Source organism: Coturnix japonica, chromosome 1 (assembly GCF_054131305.1).
Source record: "Coturnix japonica strain WE chromosome 1, WE-NBRP24, whole genome shotgun sequence".
In the NCBI taxonomy this organism is placed as follows: domain Eukaryota; kingdom Metazoa; phylum Chordata; class Aves; order Galliformes; family Phasianidae; genus Coturnix; species Coturnix japonica.
The window spans coordinates 133,142,370-133,156,605 of record NC_140663.1 but is presented as its reverse complement, the minus strand read 5'-3'; the positions used below and the strand labels follow the sequence as shown (position 1 = coordinate 133,156,605).

At 35.9% G+C, this 14,236-nt stretch overlaps 1 protein-coding gene across 19 annotated transcripts in view; it reads right to left on the bottom strand.

Moving 5' to 3' along the window:
- Window positions 1-14,236, bottom strand: part of DOCK9 (dedicator of cytokinesis 9) — a 129,334-nt gene that overhangs the window by 14,742 nt on the left and 100,356 nt on the right. For 4 of the 19 annotated variants that reach the window (XM_085535799.1, XM_015851517.2, XM_015851510.3 and 1 more), the window contains exons 33-41: window positions 13,759-13,882; window positions 12,881-13,014; window positions 9,692-9,806; window positions 9,435-9,501; window positions 7,929-7,976; window positions 5,380-5,516; window positions 1,484-1,599; window positions 806-943; window positions 378-560 (exon numbers count right to left, since the gene is read on the bottom strand). In XM_085535799.1, coding sequence (XP_085391925.1) covers window positions 378-560; window positions 806-943; window positions 1,484-1,599; window positions 5,380-5,516; window positions 7,929-7,976; window positions 9,435-9,501; window positions 9,692-9,806; window positions 12,881-13,014; window positions 13,759-13,882 — 1,062 coding nt within the window. Of the gene's footprint in view, window positions 1-377; window positions 561-805; window positions 944-1,483; window positions 1,600-4,845; window positions 4,890-5,379; window positions 5,517-5,960; window positions 7,977-9,434; window positions 9,502-9,691; window positions 9,807-12,080; window positions 12,255-12,880; window positions 13,015-13,758; window positions 13,883-14,236 lie in introns of all 19 variants that reach the window. The other 15 variants (XM_032442024.2, XM_015851511.3, XM_015851509.2 and 12 more) reach the window with 7 other exon arrangements.

Here is a 14,236-nt window from a genome sequence, read left to right as displayed (position 1 = left end):
GTGGGTGAGCAGAGCTCATAAAAGTAATGAACTATTGTTCCCAGTCTTTTCTTAATGTATTTCTGTCTTATTTCAGACTTCGATCAAAATAACATCAAAATAAATGTTTCCTACTCACAAATGATAATTACCTACATCACATGAGACTATGACTATGACTATGACATTGGGTCACTGCATTGCTTCAAGTCATTTCCTTGTACCAGATACACTCTTCTTAGGTCTGTACTAAGCTTTCTCAAATAAAAAATATATATTTCTGTCTTTATCCAACAGGACTTTGCACTCTAGCATGCAGCTGCCCACCTATGAGTACTAGCCACACAATGCTTTAAAACATGAAAAAAAACCCAAAAAAATAAAGAAAATATACTAACTTGCAGATGTGTTCGAACAAAAGATTTCTTCCCTGTGTAATCAAAATTATTTCTCATTAAGAAGTACAGTAACTGCGAAGCTTCAGTTCGAATTGAACTCAATTTGGAATTACAGTACTTCAGAATCTCATAGCACAGGGCAGAACACATATCAGCTCTGCCCTCATAAAACGTCGAAGGAAACTGAGGAAAAAAGCAGAACAGAAAGAAGGTTTTCATTAACACCCCATTAATAGCTCCAAACAATTGCAAAAACAGTTATAGTAGTTCACAAAACAGAATAATTTTTATACAATTCAAAGGATAATTGATCCAGGCTCTTTATGAATTTTAATTTGGAATCTTTAGTTCTCAGACTCCTTGATAGTGTATTTCTAGTTATGAATATGGATATGTACTTGGAGATAAATTATTTTAAAACTCCTTACCTTAAATATAAGTGCCCTTAAAGCAATGAAAACGTGTTTCAGTGCTGTTTCAGACTGATTCTTTTGAAGGAAGCAGAGGTACACATCAAATACTTTTTTCATTAGTGGGTTATGTCCAAGATCTGTCAGTAGCTGATTCTTTAAATTAATAACGAGAATTTAGGAATTTTGCACTGGAATACATTTGTGCCATTCTAAAAACACACATATTTCAGAACAGCAATAAAAAAAATCTGCATATCATTACTGAGACATTTAATAATACAAATGTAACTGAGGTTTAATGAGATATTTCTACCATTTCATTGATCTTGAATATAAAGAAAGCGCTGTTAACTGATCCATGATTTCATATAGGAAGAGATCATGTTTAATATACAGGCCCAAGCCAGAGCGTGTCCAAATACTAATTATGGTACTGAGACAGAAAATACGGTTTTACCACTCACATTAACTAGACACAGTTTCGAGAAATACTTTTAGAAAGTTAGAATGAGGAAGGAGCTTTTCCAACAGATGATCAGTAAGGAGTACAATGGGTAACCAAAGCATTTTGCCATAACAGGTTGTGAGCTGTTAAATGCCACAACAAAGAAATACTAGGAATGCTAAGAAGTGCCAAGTGATTGATAGTACTACAGTGTAGATAGAGATGTTAACATAAATTCAAGGACAAACCTTAAAAGCCATTGTGAATAATGATAGCGTATCCAGAATTGTAAGGCAAACTTCTGTGGCAGTATTTGCTTCCAGTAAAGACTGGTGAAGAACATCTGCATCTGAATGGCCATAGCCTACAAAAATTAAGTGTAAGTGCTTAGTGCACAAATTTAAATGCATTTCATTTCCAAAAGACTTGCTGAACTATGAAAAGGTTAACATGTGAAGCCTGACAGGAGTTAATATTCAATACAGAAAAATAACTAATATCCACATTCAAATATTTGTCATATATGTGCAAATAATTATTTTACCATAATTTGCACAAGAGTATAATGTACAAATGTCAACAACAAAACCAATAAATAGCAATGAAAGCATTAAGATTTTCGATGTTTCATATGTATGTATGTATATGCACAAATGTACATATAAAAACATATACATATGTATGTATGCATACATGCATATATTCATCAAATAAATGCCTCGGTAGCATGGAGTTACAGCTGAGAATATGGTGATTTAGTGCTGTTATAATGATATTGAATCCAATTGTTATAAAAATGCAAAACACCAAAGGAATACATGCACTTAAACACAGTTGAAGACCCAAGTAATTATGCACTGTAGGAATAGCATGCAATAACTCTATATTTAGCCAAAATATTTTATTGCCTTTTATTCTATAATGTAGCCAAATAATTTAAAAAACACAGCATGCTTCAGCAATGGTTAAAATATGTTACGTTTTCTAACACTGATCTTTCAAAACTGGATTGACAGATGCGTTCTGACTGCTTCACACAAATTTGGTGTGGATCATGTTAAAATGTTAGATCAACTTAGTCAACTTAGCATCACCAAATCAATGAAAAGTATAGCTTGAATTCACTGAGTCTAATGCAAGAAAAGAAGAGGTTTTTAGGCTGTCACCCAGCCATTTCTTTCTGCACCCTTTGTTACCCTAGATGAACTAGGCAACTCTAGTTTCCTCTTTCTTTATCCAGACTAAGTGGACCTACCATTAGGTGTAGCTTAAAAAGAAAAAATCATGGTGTTTGTTTTTATGAACAAAACTTTGAAGAAGGAACTTGAAACAAATAAAAAAGCTATGAAGTGTAGGAAAAAAGACTGGTAGAACCTGCACTAGCGTTTTCTGTCAGGAAGCATACATCTCTTTCCTATATATAGAGAGAGATCTAGATGAAACAGTAGGCTGGATAATCACCAACTGTACAAACTTCAACAAGAGCAAGTGACAGATTCTCCATCTGGGACAGGGCAATCCTAGATATATGTACAGAATAGGAGATGAGAAGCTGGAGATCAGCTCCGCAGAACAGGACCTGAGGATTCAGATCAATTGCAAAATGAATACACATTGATTACACGTTGAGCTCTGGCAGCCAGAAGGGCCAACTGCATCCTGGAGTGAATCAGACACAGCACTGCCAGCCAGATGAGAGAAGGGATTGTCCTGCTCTGCTGTGTACTGGTGTGGCTTCACCACAGTGTGCTGCATGCACTATGGGGCACATAAGATGGACGTGTAAATTGTAGAGAGCATCCAAGAAAGAGCTGTGAATACGACAAAGGTTCTAGACAGCAAGATGTAGAAGGAGCAGTTGAGGTCTCTTGGTTTGTTCAGCTCAGGAAAGAGAAGACTAAGAAGAGGTCTAATGGAGGCCTACAGCTTCCTGACAAGGGGTCCAGAGGGGAAGATGCTGATCTCTGGTGACAGGAGCCGAGGGAATGGCACAGAGCTGCATCAGCAGAGGGTCAGGTTTGGTGTTAGGAAAAGGTTCTGCACCAGAGGGAGGTCAGGCATGAAACAGGTGCCCCACACAGTGGTCACAACCCCAAGCTGCTGGAGATCAAGCAGTGTCTGGACAACACTATCAGTGTTTGGATTTTGGGTGGTGCTGTGAGATGCCAGGAGCTGGGCTTGATGAGTCTTGTTGGTCCCTCCCAACTCATGATATTCTGCTCTTCTGAACAAAAGCTGTAGCCAATCCACAACATTCTAAACTAAAAATTTTTTCTTTCCATAAGTAATTTACAAGAAACTAGCCTTTGATTGCACTGCATTACTGCAGAAGTTTTGGGCAGCACCAAGGGATGTTCATTTTGGAAATGAGGAAGCATTTCTTCTCTGAAAGAGTGGTCAGGCGTTGGAACAGGCTGCCCAGGGAACTGTCCCTGGACATGTTTAAGGAAAGAGTAGAGGTAGTATTTTTGGGACATGGTTTAGTGGGAAACATTGGTGGTAGGTGGAAGTTGGACTGGATGATCTTAAAGGTCTTTTCTGACTGTAATGACTCCACGATTCTATTCTATTCTATATAAGTAATACAGATGGAGCGACAACAACACAAAACTAAAAGTCAGAAAACAAGACAGAAAAGAAATAAAAATCAATTCAACATTTGACAGAGCAACATGTTTTCACCTTACAAAACCATAATACAAAGTCTAGCATCCTTATATTTATTAAATGTACAGCATTAAAAACACTGCTGTCGCTTAACTCAAAACTATCTGAATAAGACACTATCTTTGATAATTCCTTCAAACTAGTTGGAAAAGAACAGAAAGTTTATTCTTACATAAGCATGCATTCATTAAAATCTTTCAGCTCACTATCCTTAAGATTAGTCAACCTTGTTGAGTTTTGCCCATGAAGTCCAGAAGGAGTCACATGATATATTTTTAGGACTTTTTAAAAATTAATATTCCTATACAGAATTCTTTACCATATAGAATACATAGCCATACAGTCTGATAGCTCCCGTGTGTATCAAAAAACATATAAATTTCTAGAAGCAGAACTGATACAGCATTAACACAGCAGCAGTAGACTGCTTATGTGAAAAAATATCTTCCACAACTATATAGTTTTACAAAGTATTTGATTCAAAGATTTGTATGCTTTATATTTAAAATGATACCAAAGTGCATTTACAAACAGGGTTGTTTTTTTGTTTTGTAATGTAAGTTTTCCACTGAACTGCCAGGTAAGTCTTGTGTAATTATGTTAAACCGTAGCTTTATGTTACAAATAATGAGCTAAAAGGTTTTAAGTATCTGTAGGTGACAGTTAGATATGCTTTGGGAAATCAAGAAATGAGTATAGTGAAAGTCAAATAACCGCTTTACTGCACACCATCCTTTTGAGACCTAGCGTTCTTTTTACTGGATTAGTCAACCAGTATAACTGCTTTTGAAGCTGAAGATTGCAAAACGGTGCTTCAGAATACTTCACATAAAGCATAACTTGCGATTTAAGAGCAGCATATTTAAAAAGATAGGACATAAGCAGATTTAGTTTTCAATACAGCAGTCTTATAGAAGCTGACTTCAACCTGATTAAATCTTACCATTGTCTACAGAAATTCCAAGAATACTTGATATCTTTCTCACACTGAAAACAGAAAAATCACTTCATTATTGGACGCTTTTTTACTTCCAGACAAACTAAATCACGGGCTTCACATTCTCTGTAGAAATTCTAAGAACCTTATTTGTCCTTAGGAGATGTCAGAACATGGAGATATGGTCAAAGTGTTAAGTTTTATTTTCAGATTAAGACCGAGTTGGGGGAAAAAAATGAAGCTTTATGAAGCAAATAGAAAACAACTAAACTCTGTAACAATGTGTCCAAATGCATATAATTGTAAAGGAAAAAAATGCTTTTTTAAAATATAGTATCATTAACCACACTCCATGTTATGGCATCAGCCACATCAATTGTTTTATCACAAAGAAGGGAACAGACCATCGACTTTTTCCAGTTATTCCTTTGACCTAGAATAGTAAAATTGAAATTGAAATGCACTGGTGTGGCTCTGGGACCTGTCTGGTGTTGTGGTACTGGTTGAAGATGATGAATGTTACCATGTCATGAGACTTACTGTGGTTAAAAGTGAGAGAGTTATCCAGGCTGCTCAGCTGCTGTAATCTGGCATGCATCATTCCTGTTCTGTTACGGGAAACAGGCAATGTCTGAGATTTTCGATCATGAACTATGGATCCCAACCCCTCCTGGTTCCTGCAAGATGGGTGAAATGGGATAGAAGCAAAAGTTAGATATGTCAATCAGCAGCAAGATAGGAAGTGTTAGTTAAGCAGCTACAGCACAGCAAGTTTTATAGGAAGTGCCGTAATGCAACCTATTTAATGTTTTACTTACAAAACAAAAATAGGCAGCTTAAAAAAAAACAAGGGAGCATCACAGCAAATGCTTTCCTAAAAACCTCAAAGCACAACAGCAAAAGCACATGAGTAGCTGCTCTGAAAATGCTAGACTGACTTCAGAGCTCTTGCGCACATAAATATTTGAGAATACAAAGATTCCAAAGATATTTGGAACCCAAAACCTTACGTAAAAATTTTAGGAAAAAAAAGCTAGAAAAAGACACATAATGGTAAAATGAGAAAGCGTACATGCAACAGGGAGGAGGAATTAACCGAGGGATTAATTTAGATGTCTTACCCAAGCAGGAAGGGAGAAGAGCCATACACTTTGTTAAAGTTGCAGCAATCAAGTGAAGAGAACAGAAAGGTGATCTGTGTTAGCAATCAGTAGAAGCTAAATTCCTACTGTGTACCACCACCAGAGCTAATGAAAAATGAAAACCAGTGCCTGAATATTTTCCCTGTTCCTTTTCACTCTGTGTCATTTGTGTATTTTAAGAGTACGTGCATTGACTGTCATATGCTTCAGTGTCACAACATGAAAGACGAGAAAGCTACATTAATTGGGGAAATTCGGTACTTCTGCAGAACACAAATGATTTCTATAGCATAAGTCTTTGTTTAGCATGACATGCACTACACAAACTAAGAGATCAGTAAACAAAAGGAAGGAGGACAGTTCTTTTCTAAAAACTAGTCAAAGGAATTAAACTTTTTTTTTTGGCTGGCTGGTTTTGGTGTTCATTTTTTCATATGTTTTAAATATTTGTATCATTTTATTTCATTTTATTTTCTTTTTTTTTTTTTACAAAAAGCCTAAAAATTACAGACTTCTGTAAATATTCTGTATTTTAGAACACAACGGTTAAAATCAAAGCCTTAAGAAAGACAGATTTGTCTTGCTTGCTGATTATCATTTATCTTTTCTAAGTTGTTTAAACATGGATGAGAAAATTCCAGGAAGGTAGTCATGTTTATCGTTTGTAGAAACACATCCACACACCACTGAACATCTTAGAATACCTTCCCATCCAAGGTCTGCAATTACTCTCCCACCAAACTCAAGAGGACCAGCATTTGAACAAATTTAGTTATAACAGGACCACAGTGTATATCACAGTGCAAAGGCTAAACAGATTGATACATTTTACTCTATTTACAAAAGTACTTTGCAGGAAAGAATACACGAATGCAAATATATTCAAATACTTGAGTACAAAGGCTGCTCCAAAAGTAATGCCTCACATTTTATGATGTTAACCCACTATATTAGAGACTCTCTGTGGTTACATGACAGCAGAGGCTGAACCTTCCCAGCAAAATTCCATTACACACTGTGACTGTGTGACAGATGGCAGCAGAGGGGCAGTCTGACAGAATGACATCTGACATGGAAGCAAAGGGCTGTCACTGAATTCCTTCATGCAGAAAACACGGCACCCACTGACATTCATTGATGCTTGTTAAACATTTCGGGAGACCGAATGGCGGGTGTGAGTACATTGAGGCAGTGGTGATGAGTTTCAGCAGTGGCGACAGTGGGTCACTTCCACTGGTGCAGATTCTTATGAGTGCAGCATGCAGGCTCTTGTTCATTGCTGATGAAAACGCACAGCTAATGGTGCTGACTATGTTGGACAATAGTGTTTTGGAGCTGAGAATCTGCTCTATCAAACAGTGCTTTTGTGCTTTATGTATCTCCTGTTGTTTCCATGAAATAAATAGGAGGCATTACTTTGAAAGAAATACATACTATATGCGTATTTCTGAGATTTTCTTTTAAACAGCAGCCAAAGGGAACCATACCGGTACCTACTTGGGACTCTGAACTGAGAAACAGCAGAGTAGAAATGTCTACTACTCACCTTTCATTGGAGACACTTTATTAAATTTCTCTAACATTTCAATTGACGTGGTTTTATGGCCAAGTGAAAATGAAATATTAAAATGATAAAACATTACTTCAAGGAAAAAAGTCTTCAGTGAAAAGATAGTAGGAGGGGTGGGTGAACTGCCAAGTAATTTATAGTAAACACAGCACACACCATTCTGTATCCTACCTAGAAGTCTGGTATCTGCTTCAGAACTGTTAATACAGTAACGTTACTTCAAACTGTTATGTATAATTTTACAATAACATCTCTACTCCCATAATGACTTATTCGTAGCAGAGTTTTGCACCCATTATGACTTTTAGAGGATACAGTGCTGTACAGGCTATTATTCATAGTGGACAAGACAGTAACATTTAAATTCCACACAGTACCTGGCTATGTATCGTTTTCCCATGTACTGGAACTGATGTAAGCATACTCTACAGAGAACACATAAAAAGTCAGAAAAATAACACAATAATCCTTTGTAAGTTTATGTTCATTGGAATTACTCAGCTTTTTTTTTTCTTGTTTAACTTTAAACTCTTATGCCATAAAACTTAATCTCTCTAACCCTTAAAATTAGTTTCCAGTCCCCCGCCAAGAATAACTGGACACAAATCCTCTGAAATCAATCATGAATGGTTGCTGTTTTAGTTAAATTGGGCTTAGTATAAAAAAAGCACAACAATCTCTACTTTTCTGCATCAAAACAGCTCGTACGAGTCTTGCAATGACAAGCTGGAAGAGTCAAATAACGAAAAAAAAGAGTACATTAGAAAATTATTAACACCAAGTTCAAATGTTACGGCACAACATCACAGAATGATTGAGGTTGGGAGGGACGTTTGGAGGCCATCTGGTCTAATTTCTGTGCAGATGTGGCACTTGGGGACATTATTTGCACCATCAGATCTTAACGGTCTTTTCTAACCGAAATTCCATGATTCTAAGATGGGAATTTTGTTTTGTATTCCTCAAACTGATATTGTGATGGTAATCCGAGATTGCTGATTAGATAAAAAACTAATTCTATCTAGCCCTTAAACGAGAAGTCAGTCATTAAGGGAAAAACAATGTTTACTGATTTCATACACTTTATACCTCATGCTACAGTCTACCACCTGCGTTCATTTACCTGCTCAGTTCTGTTCCCAGTGCAATCAGTATAATGCCAGCTGCACTCAGTGTTTGAATTAAAACACTATTTGTAACATATTTCTAAAATGAACTTTGAGTATCACATTACATAACAATTAATTACCGATATTACAGTGACCGTGCCTGTAACAACTGAAGTGAAGGAAAACAAATCAGTGAAACAAGACATGCAGAAAGGTTTCTATGTTGCATCACTTCCAGTCAATAGCACCTTCTTTATTTTCTATCTATCAGTCAGTTTTCATGAATAAATAATACTAGATGTGGATAGGCCAAAATGTAACAGCTAATAAGAAATAATGGTTTCATCATATATTTCGTTTCCAAGATGCAAGAAGAAAGCTAGGAATACAATTCATATCCCTTTGTTTCCAAAGTTATTTGATTCAAATAATTTTCATATATAGCCATTGCACAAGTTTGCATTACGAGATGCATTTGAGTGCAGGAAAGTCAACAAGACAGTCCATTCCTCTTGCACAAGCAATGAAATTCTGACTACTGCTTACTATTTAGGAACTTTGAGGTCATTTCTGCATAGCCTAATTCCAGAAACCATTACGGAGTTCCACAAACATGCAATAGTGCACATCAAGCTAAGGATTTCTAATCAAGAATGACTGTGGTATTGCTTTTCAAACAATGAAGAGTAACACATGCACATTTATGTCTATACTCACGATTTTAACAGCATAGCAAAATGTATGATTTTATGATAAACTGAAAAAAAATCTTACTCTGTAATTGTGAAGAAGTCCATGAGCTCAGATTTCGTAGCCTTGTTCCAATAAGTAAATAGTGCATCTAAGAAAATGAAAAATATGAATAACAAGACAAAGGCAGTAAGCACAAAACAGCATCAAGTAGAGAGTTGGAAAGCTGTTCTTGGTTTTCAGATCATTAGGATCTCAATAATCTAAAAATGGCTTGTGAGGTTACAAAAGGTATTAAGTCACGTGCATAAATCCAGCACACAATTTTGAAATATACCTACCTTCTGACATACTTCTCAAGATGTGAAGGAAACACATGAGCAGACTCTTGATCTCTGCTTGGTCGAGTTTGTCATATCGAACTACAGAACTTCCTAAGGTGCTGCTCTGTTGGTTCTGAAAAGAAAATCAACAGTTTGGCTGAAATGTTCCTTAGCTGATAACGAACTAAAATGCTTTAAAATTGCCTTATTAATTCCTGCAACAGAAGAAGGATCTCAGAATGGAGACAAAAATGTTTTATGTAGAGACAGGCCTCTAAAAAACACACTATAGGCATGAAGTATGGAAATTAAACCTCTTGACTTCTGTTTACTTTCATTTCCCTCTTAACACAAGTTTTCCCCCAGGGAAGACATGTAAGAAGTTACCTAAAAAGTGACTGTAAACTGAGGCATACCCTTTCTACTTAGTGTAAATACTTCAAAAATACTCGCTATTAGGCAACACATACGTGCTTCTTTGCTTTTGAGGATCTTACACTGAACTGCAGGCAGACCTGACTCCACACAATTCTACTGAAAATTGAAGAATCCGCAGGGAAGCATACATGTATGGGAATAGTGTGCATGCTGGAAGACCATCTACTGATAAATAATCTGCCTTTGCCTTAAAAAAAATCAAAACTCTTCCTTCCCTTTTATAAAGTTCCTACACTTGTGAGAAGGTAATCTACAATACTCAGTACTGAAGAAAATCAGAAAATCTGTCCATAAAGAAAAAAAATATATATATATACATGACAACTTGACAACTTACAAAATATTTACTGCATAAAGAGTTACAGAAAGAAAAGTAGAACTGAGAATATAGAAATAGAGCTTTAGGCAATTTATAAAACAATCATTTTTTACACAGTCAAGTTTTTTAAAATCCTCAATATGAAGCTGAATGTTTAAAGGATATATTCTACCCTTTTCATTGCCTATTTCCTCCCTTCCAATATGAAGGTACTTAACCCAGTGGAAGATGAACCAGTCATTTAAACTATTTTCTGGAAAGTTAACATTCTGCTATAATTGATTTGTGCAACAGTTTCTACACAGAAGCTTGCTGGCATTGGACTCATCAACTTTTTAAGGACACATAAAAGCATAGGAAGCAATCCTTTATATCAACATTAGAAAAACAAAACAAAAATAAAAATGAAAATAAAAACATAGATATGAGGGAGAAAAGCACTTGGTTTCTCAAACTGAGTTCCAATACCTCAAAGAAAGAATAGTCCTTCCAGGAACACTCCTCACTGAAAGTAAGAGAATTGCTAATCTATGACACTTTGCAGCACACACATCAATCGACTACTGAGCCCTTTGAGATGATGCCTGTTCTCAAAGCAACCTATGCAATCTCTCGTATAGTAGCTATTGTATGAATGGAAACTACATGATGTTATAATAATACTAGACAGAAATTAATTTAGGAGGAAGTAGACACCTGCATAAACCTGATCACTTCTGATTCTAAAAGTCCCCAAAACCATTAATTTTAAATAAATGGAGTATCTTCAGTGAACAAGGAAGTACTTCTATACAGTTTTAGGCAAACTGAAACAGAACAGGCAATTAATGGGTAACAGAACAGAAAATGATTTTTGAGTTTTCTATAATTTTGATACCATTTAGAAATAGAACTCTCTCTAAAAGTTGAAAGTGTACAGAGATAAAACTAGTATTATAGCTACTTACAAGTTTAGGTTAAAATAATCTCAGTAGCACATAAAGAAGATCATATTAAAATAGCAATAGTTTCTAGAAAATTCTTTTTCCACAAGTCTAGTTCTACAGGTTATTCTGATTGAAAACTAGGATAAAACCAAGCAATGAGCAAAAATTTAAAGATACATGCAGTTAACAACTGATCTAACAGAAAGTTTGGAAAGCAATGACTAAGAAGCCAGAATTCAGTATTATTCAACGCAAGATACTGACAGCATGCAAAACATGAACTCTCTATTACCTAAACTGGCAGACCAGAGCAGAATTTTCAAAGGATTTTGACTCCTTTGAAAACTCTTTTAGTGAAAACACCGCACGTTAGTAATTAACAGCATAAAAACTAAGTAATAGATGATGGTATTGCCATTTAGCAACAGCATGTGCCCAAGGCATTTCTGTCAAAGATTGTCAAAGAAGACATATTTATATTAATATTTAGACATATTTATATTAAGAAGTATAAGACTCAAATTCTGCTAATAGTTAAGCTGACTGGATAGTTCTGACTTCACTAAATTACTTACACGAACTATTGCAGGTTTGGAATTCACTGGTAATTTACATGGTTGCTTTGTACATATTTGCCTTGAGATTCAACTGTTGCAAAAGTGGCAAAACTATTGATCACACTTCACTCAGTAGCTGAACTATACCAAGCACAAAAATCAAATACTTCTTGTAACTGAAGAGAGAAAGCAGCATGCATAATTTTCTCTGGCAAAACTGGAACTGTCAGAAGCGAAAAATCCATAGTAACACGGTTTTTCTTTGCAGGGTGAGAATTTTCTTCTTCTCCTCCATCGGGACGCATAGCATGAGCAGAGTGCCTTCTGAGAAGCTTCTCTCTCTGCCACACGAAGGCATGTCAGGGTCAAGGGAAAAAGTTATCACGTTGTGACATGCACAACAAGATCTAAGAAAATGAAATGTGATCACAGCACAAATGTAAGCTCTAGATAGACATGACTGAGTAACTCATAGCTACCAGAACCAAAAGTCCTACTTTGTAACAGGTTCCAAATGAAATGGTTTAGTATAGTTAGAGAATTCACAGTAATTGATTTATAAAGTACATATATTACATATATTGTGTGTTCAACAGACAGAGTGATGACCTCCAAAAAATCTCGCGTAACCAGAGTTCAGTTCTCACAGGCAATATTTAATGCTTGTAACCCCATGCCCTCATCTAAAGGGAAAAAAAACAAGTGCTTGCTTATGTTTCTAAATTGGAAATCAGACTGCATTTCCTGCAGAACAGCTTAATAAAAACACTGCTAGAAGAGCTCATATGGCATGTGTTTCTCAAAAGAAAAAAGATAAAATAAAAGCTTATGAAAACTCTGCTCTGAAGTTATTCTTGAACGCCCAGTCCCAGTGGAGATAACAAAAGTTAGCTTAAAATTTCAGGAGTACCCTTCAGTGAGTACTTTGTTGTTCTTTCTGAGGGGTTTTCTTTGTTTGCTTGTTTACCTTGTCAAGGGAATTGCTTTTGTCACTGTGTCTTTCAGGAAGACTGTTTCCTGAGTCTGTACTTATAAGAGAGCCTCTTGAGTCAGCGTTCCTCACACAGTTAATATTTGGAGTTGAAGTAGTGTATGGAGAAGCTAAACAAAGAAAATGTAAAAATCTCAAGCAGTGCATATACAGTAAAAAGTTACTCTGTAGTCAGACTTCTAACCCCCCTATACATGTATATATTTCTCAAGAAGACAAATAATTCAATGTAAATACTTCTAATGGAGATCAATTGGTATATTTTCAGCAGATATGTACATGTATACATATACACACTTACAGACCTATGTAGAAATACATGCAGATGTATCTAAAAGCAGACCTATCAATATATACACACTTATATGACACATCTGCAGAAACTTTCTTTTCCTCATCATTTTTTAATTGACTAGTAACTGATGCAACTAATTATAACAGATAACAACAAACAGAAAAACAAGTAAAAAAAGAGGATAGCCATGAGTATGCACAATGAGCATTCCACACAGAGGTGGTCATTTACAAAGCCATGTAACATGGCACTCTTGATGTAAGTGACTAAGGATAGTCTTGTCTTTTATTTCTCTGCAGCCTATGGAGCACCACCAACTTTGATGAGGGGAAAGTTTTTTTAAGAAAGTAGTTCTTTCCAAAAACCAGCTTTACTTTCAAACAGAAAAACAAAATAAAACAAAATACACAAATATACCTCATTTGCAGACTGAATTCTAGACAGAATAACTGACTGTATTAGGGTTCCACACAAGTGCATACTGAAAAAGCAGGACATTTACTACTAGTGACAAAAGAAAACTTCTTCCTTTTTTGGTTTAATTTCTTTAAGAGCTTACCAATGCCAGAGATAACACCAAACAGATCTTTAGGAAGATTATTATCCAGTGTGTTTACTGTTTTTTGTGGTGTCACCAGCTGATTCGCAGTCGGCAAATTAAGCCCATCATCCTTTGCACTCTGCTAGGGGAAAAAAAAAAAATAAAGGAAAATATGATTATTGTTTTCTGACATTATGGGTTTAGTTAGTAATACATACTTTATTTTCTAATTCAGAATTTACTACATAGAACGACAGAATCATTACAACTGGAAAAAACCTCTAAGATCATCTAGTCCAACTCTCAACACATCATCATTCTCACTAAACCACATACCTAGGTTCCACATCTCCACATTTCATGAACACCTCCAGGGCTGGTGACTTCACCACTTCCCTTGGGCAGCCTGTTCCAATGCCTCACCACTCTTTCAGAGACGAAATGCTTCCTAATATTCAAATTGAACCTCCACTGGCACAACTTCAGGCCACTACCT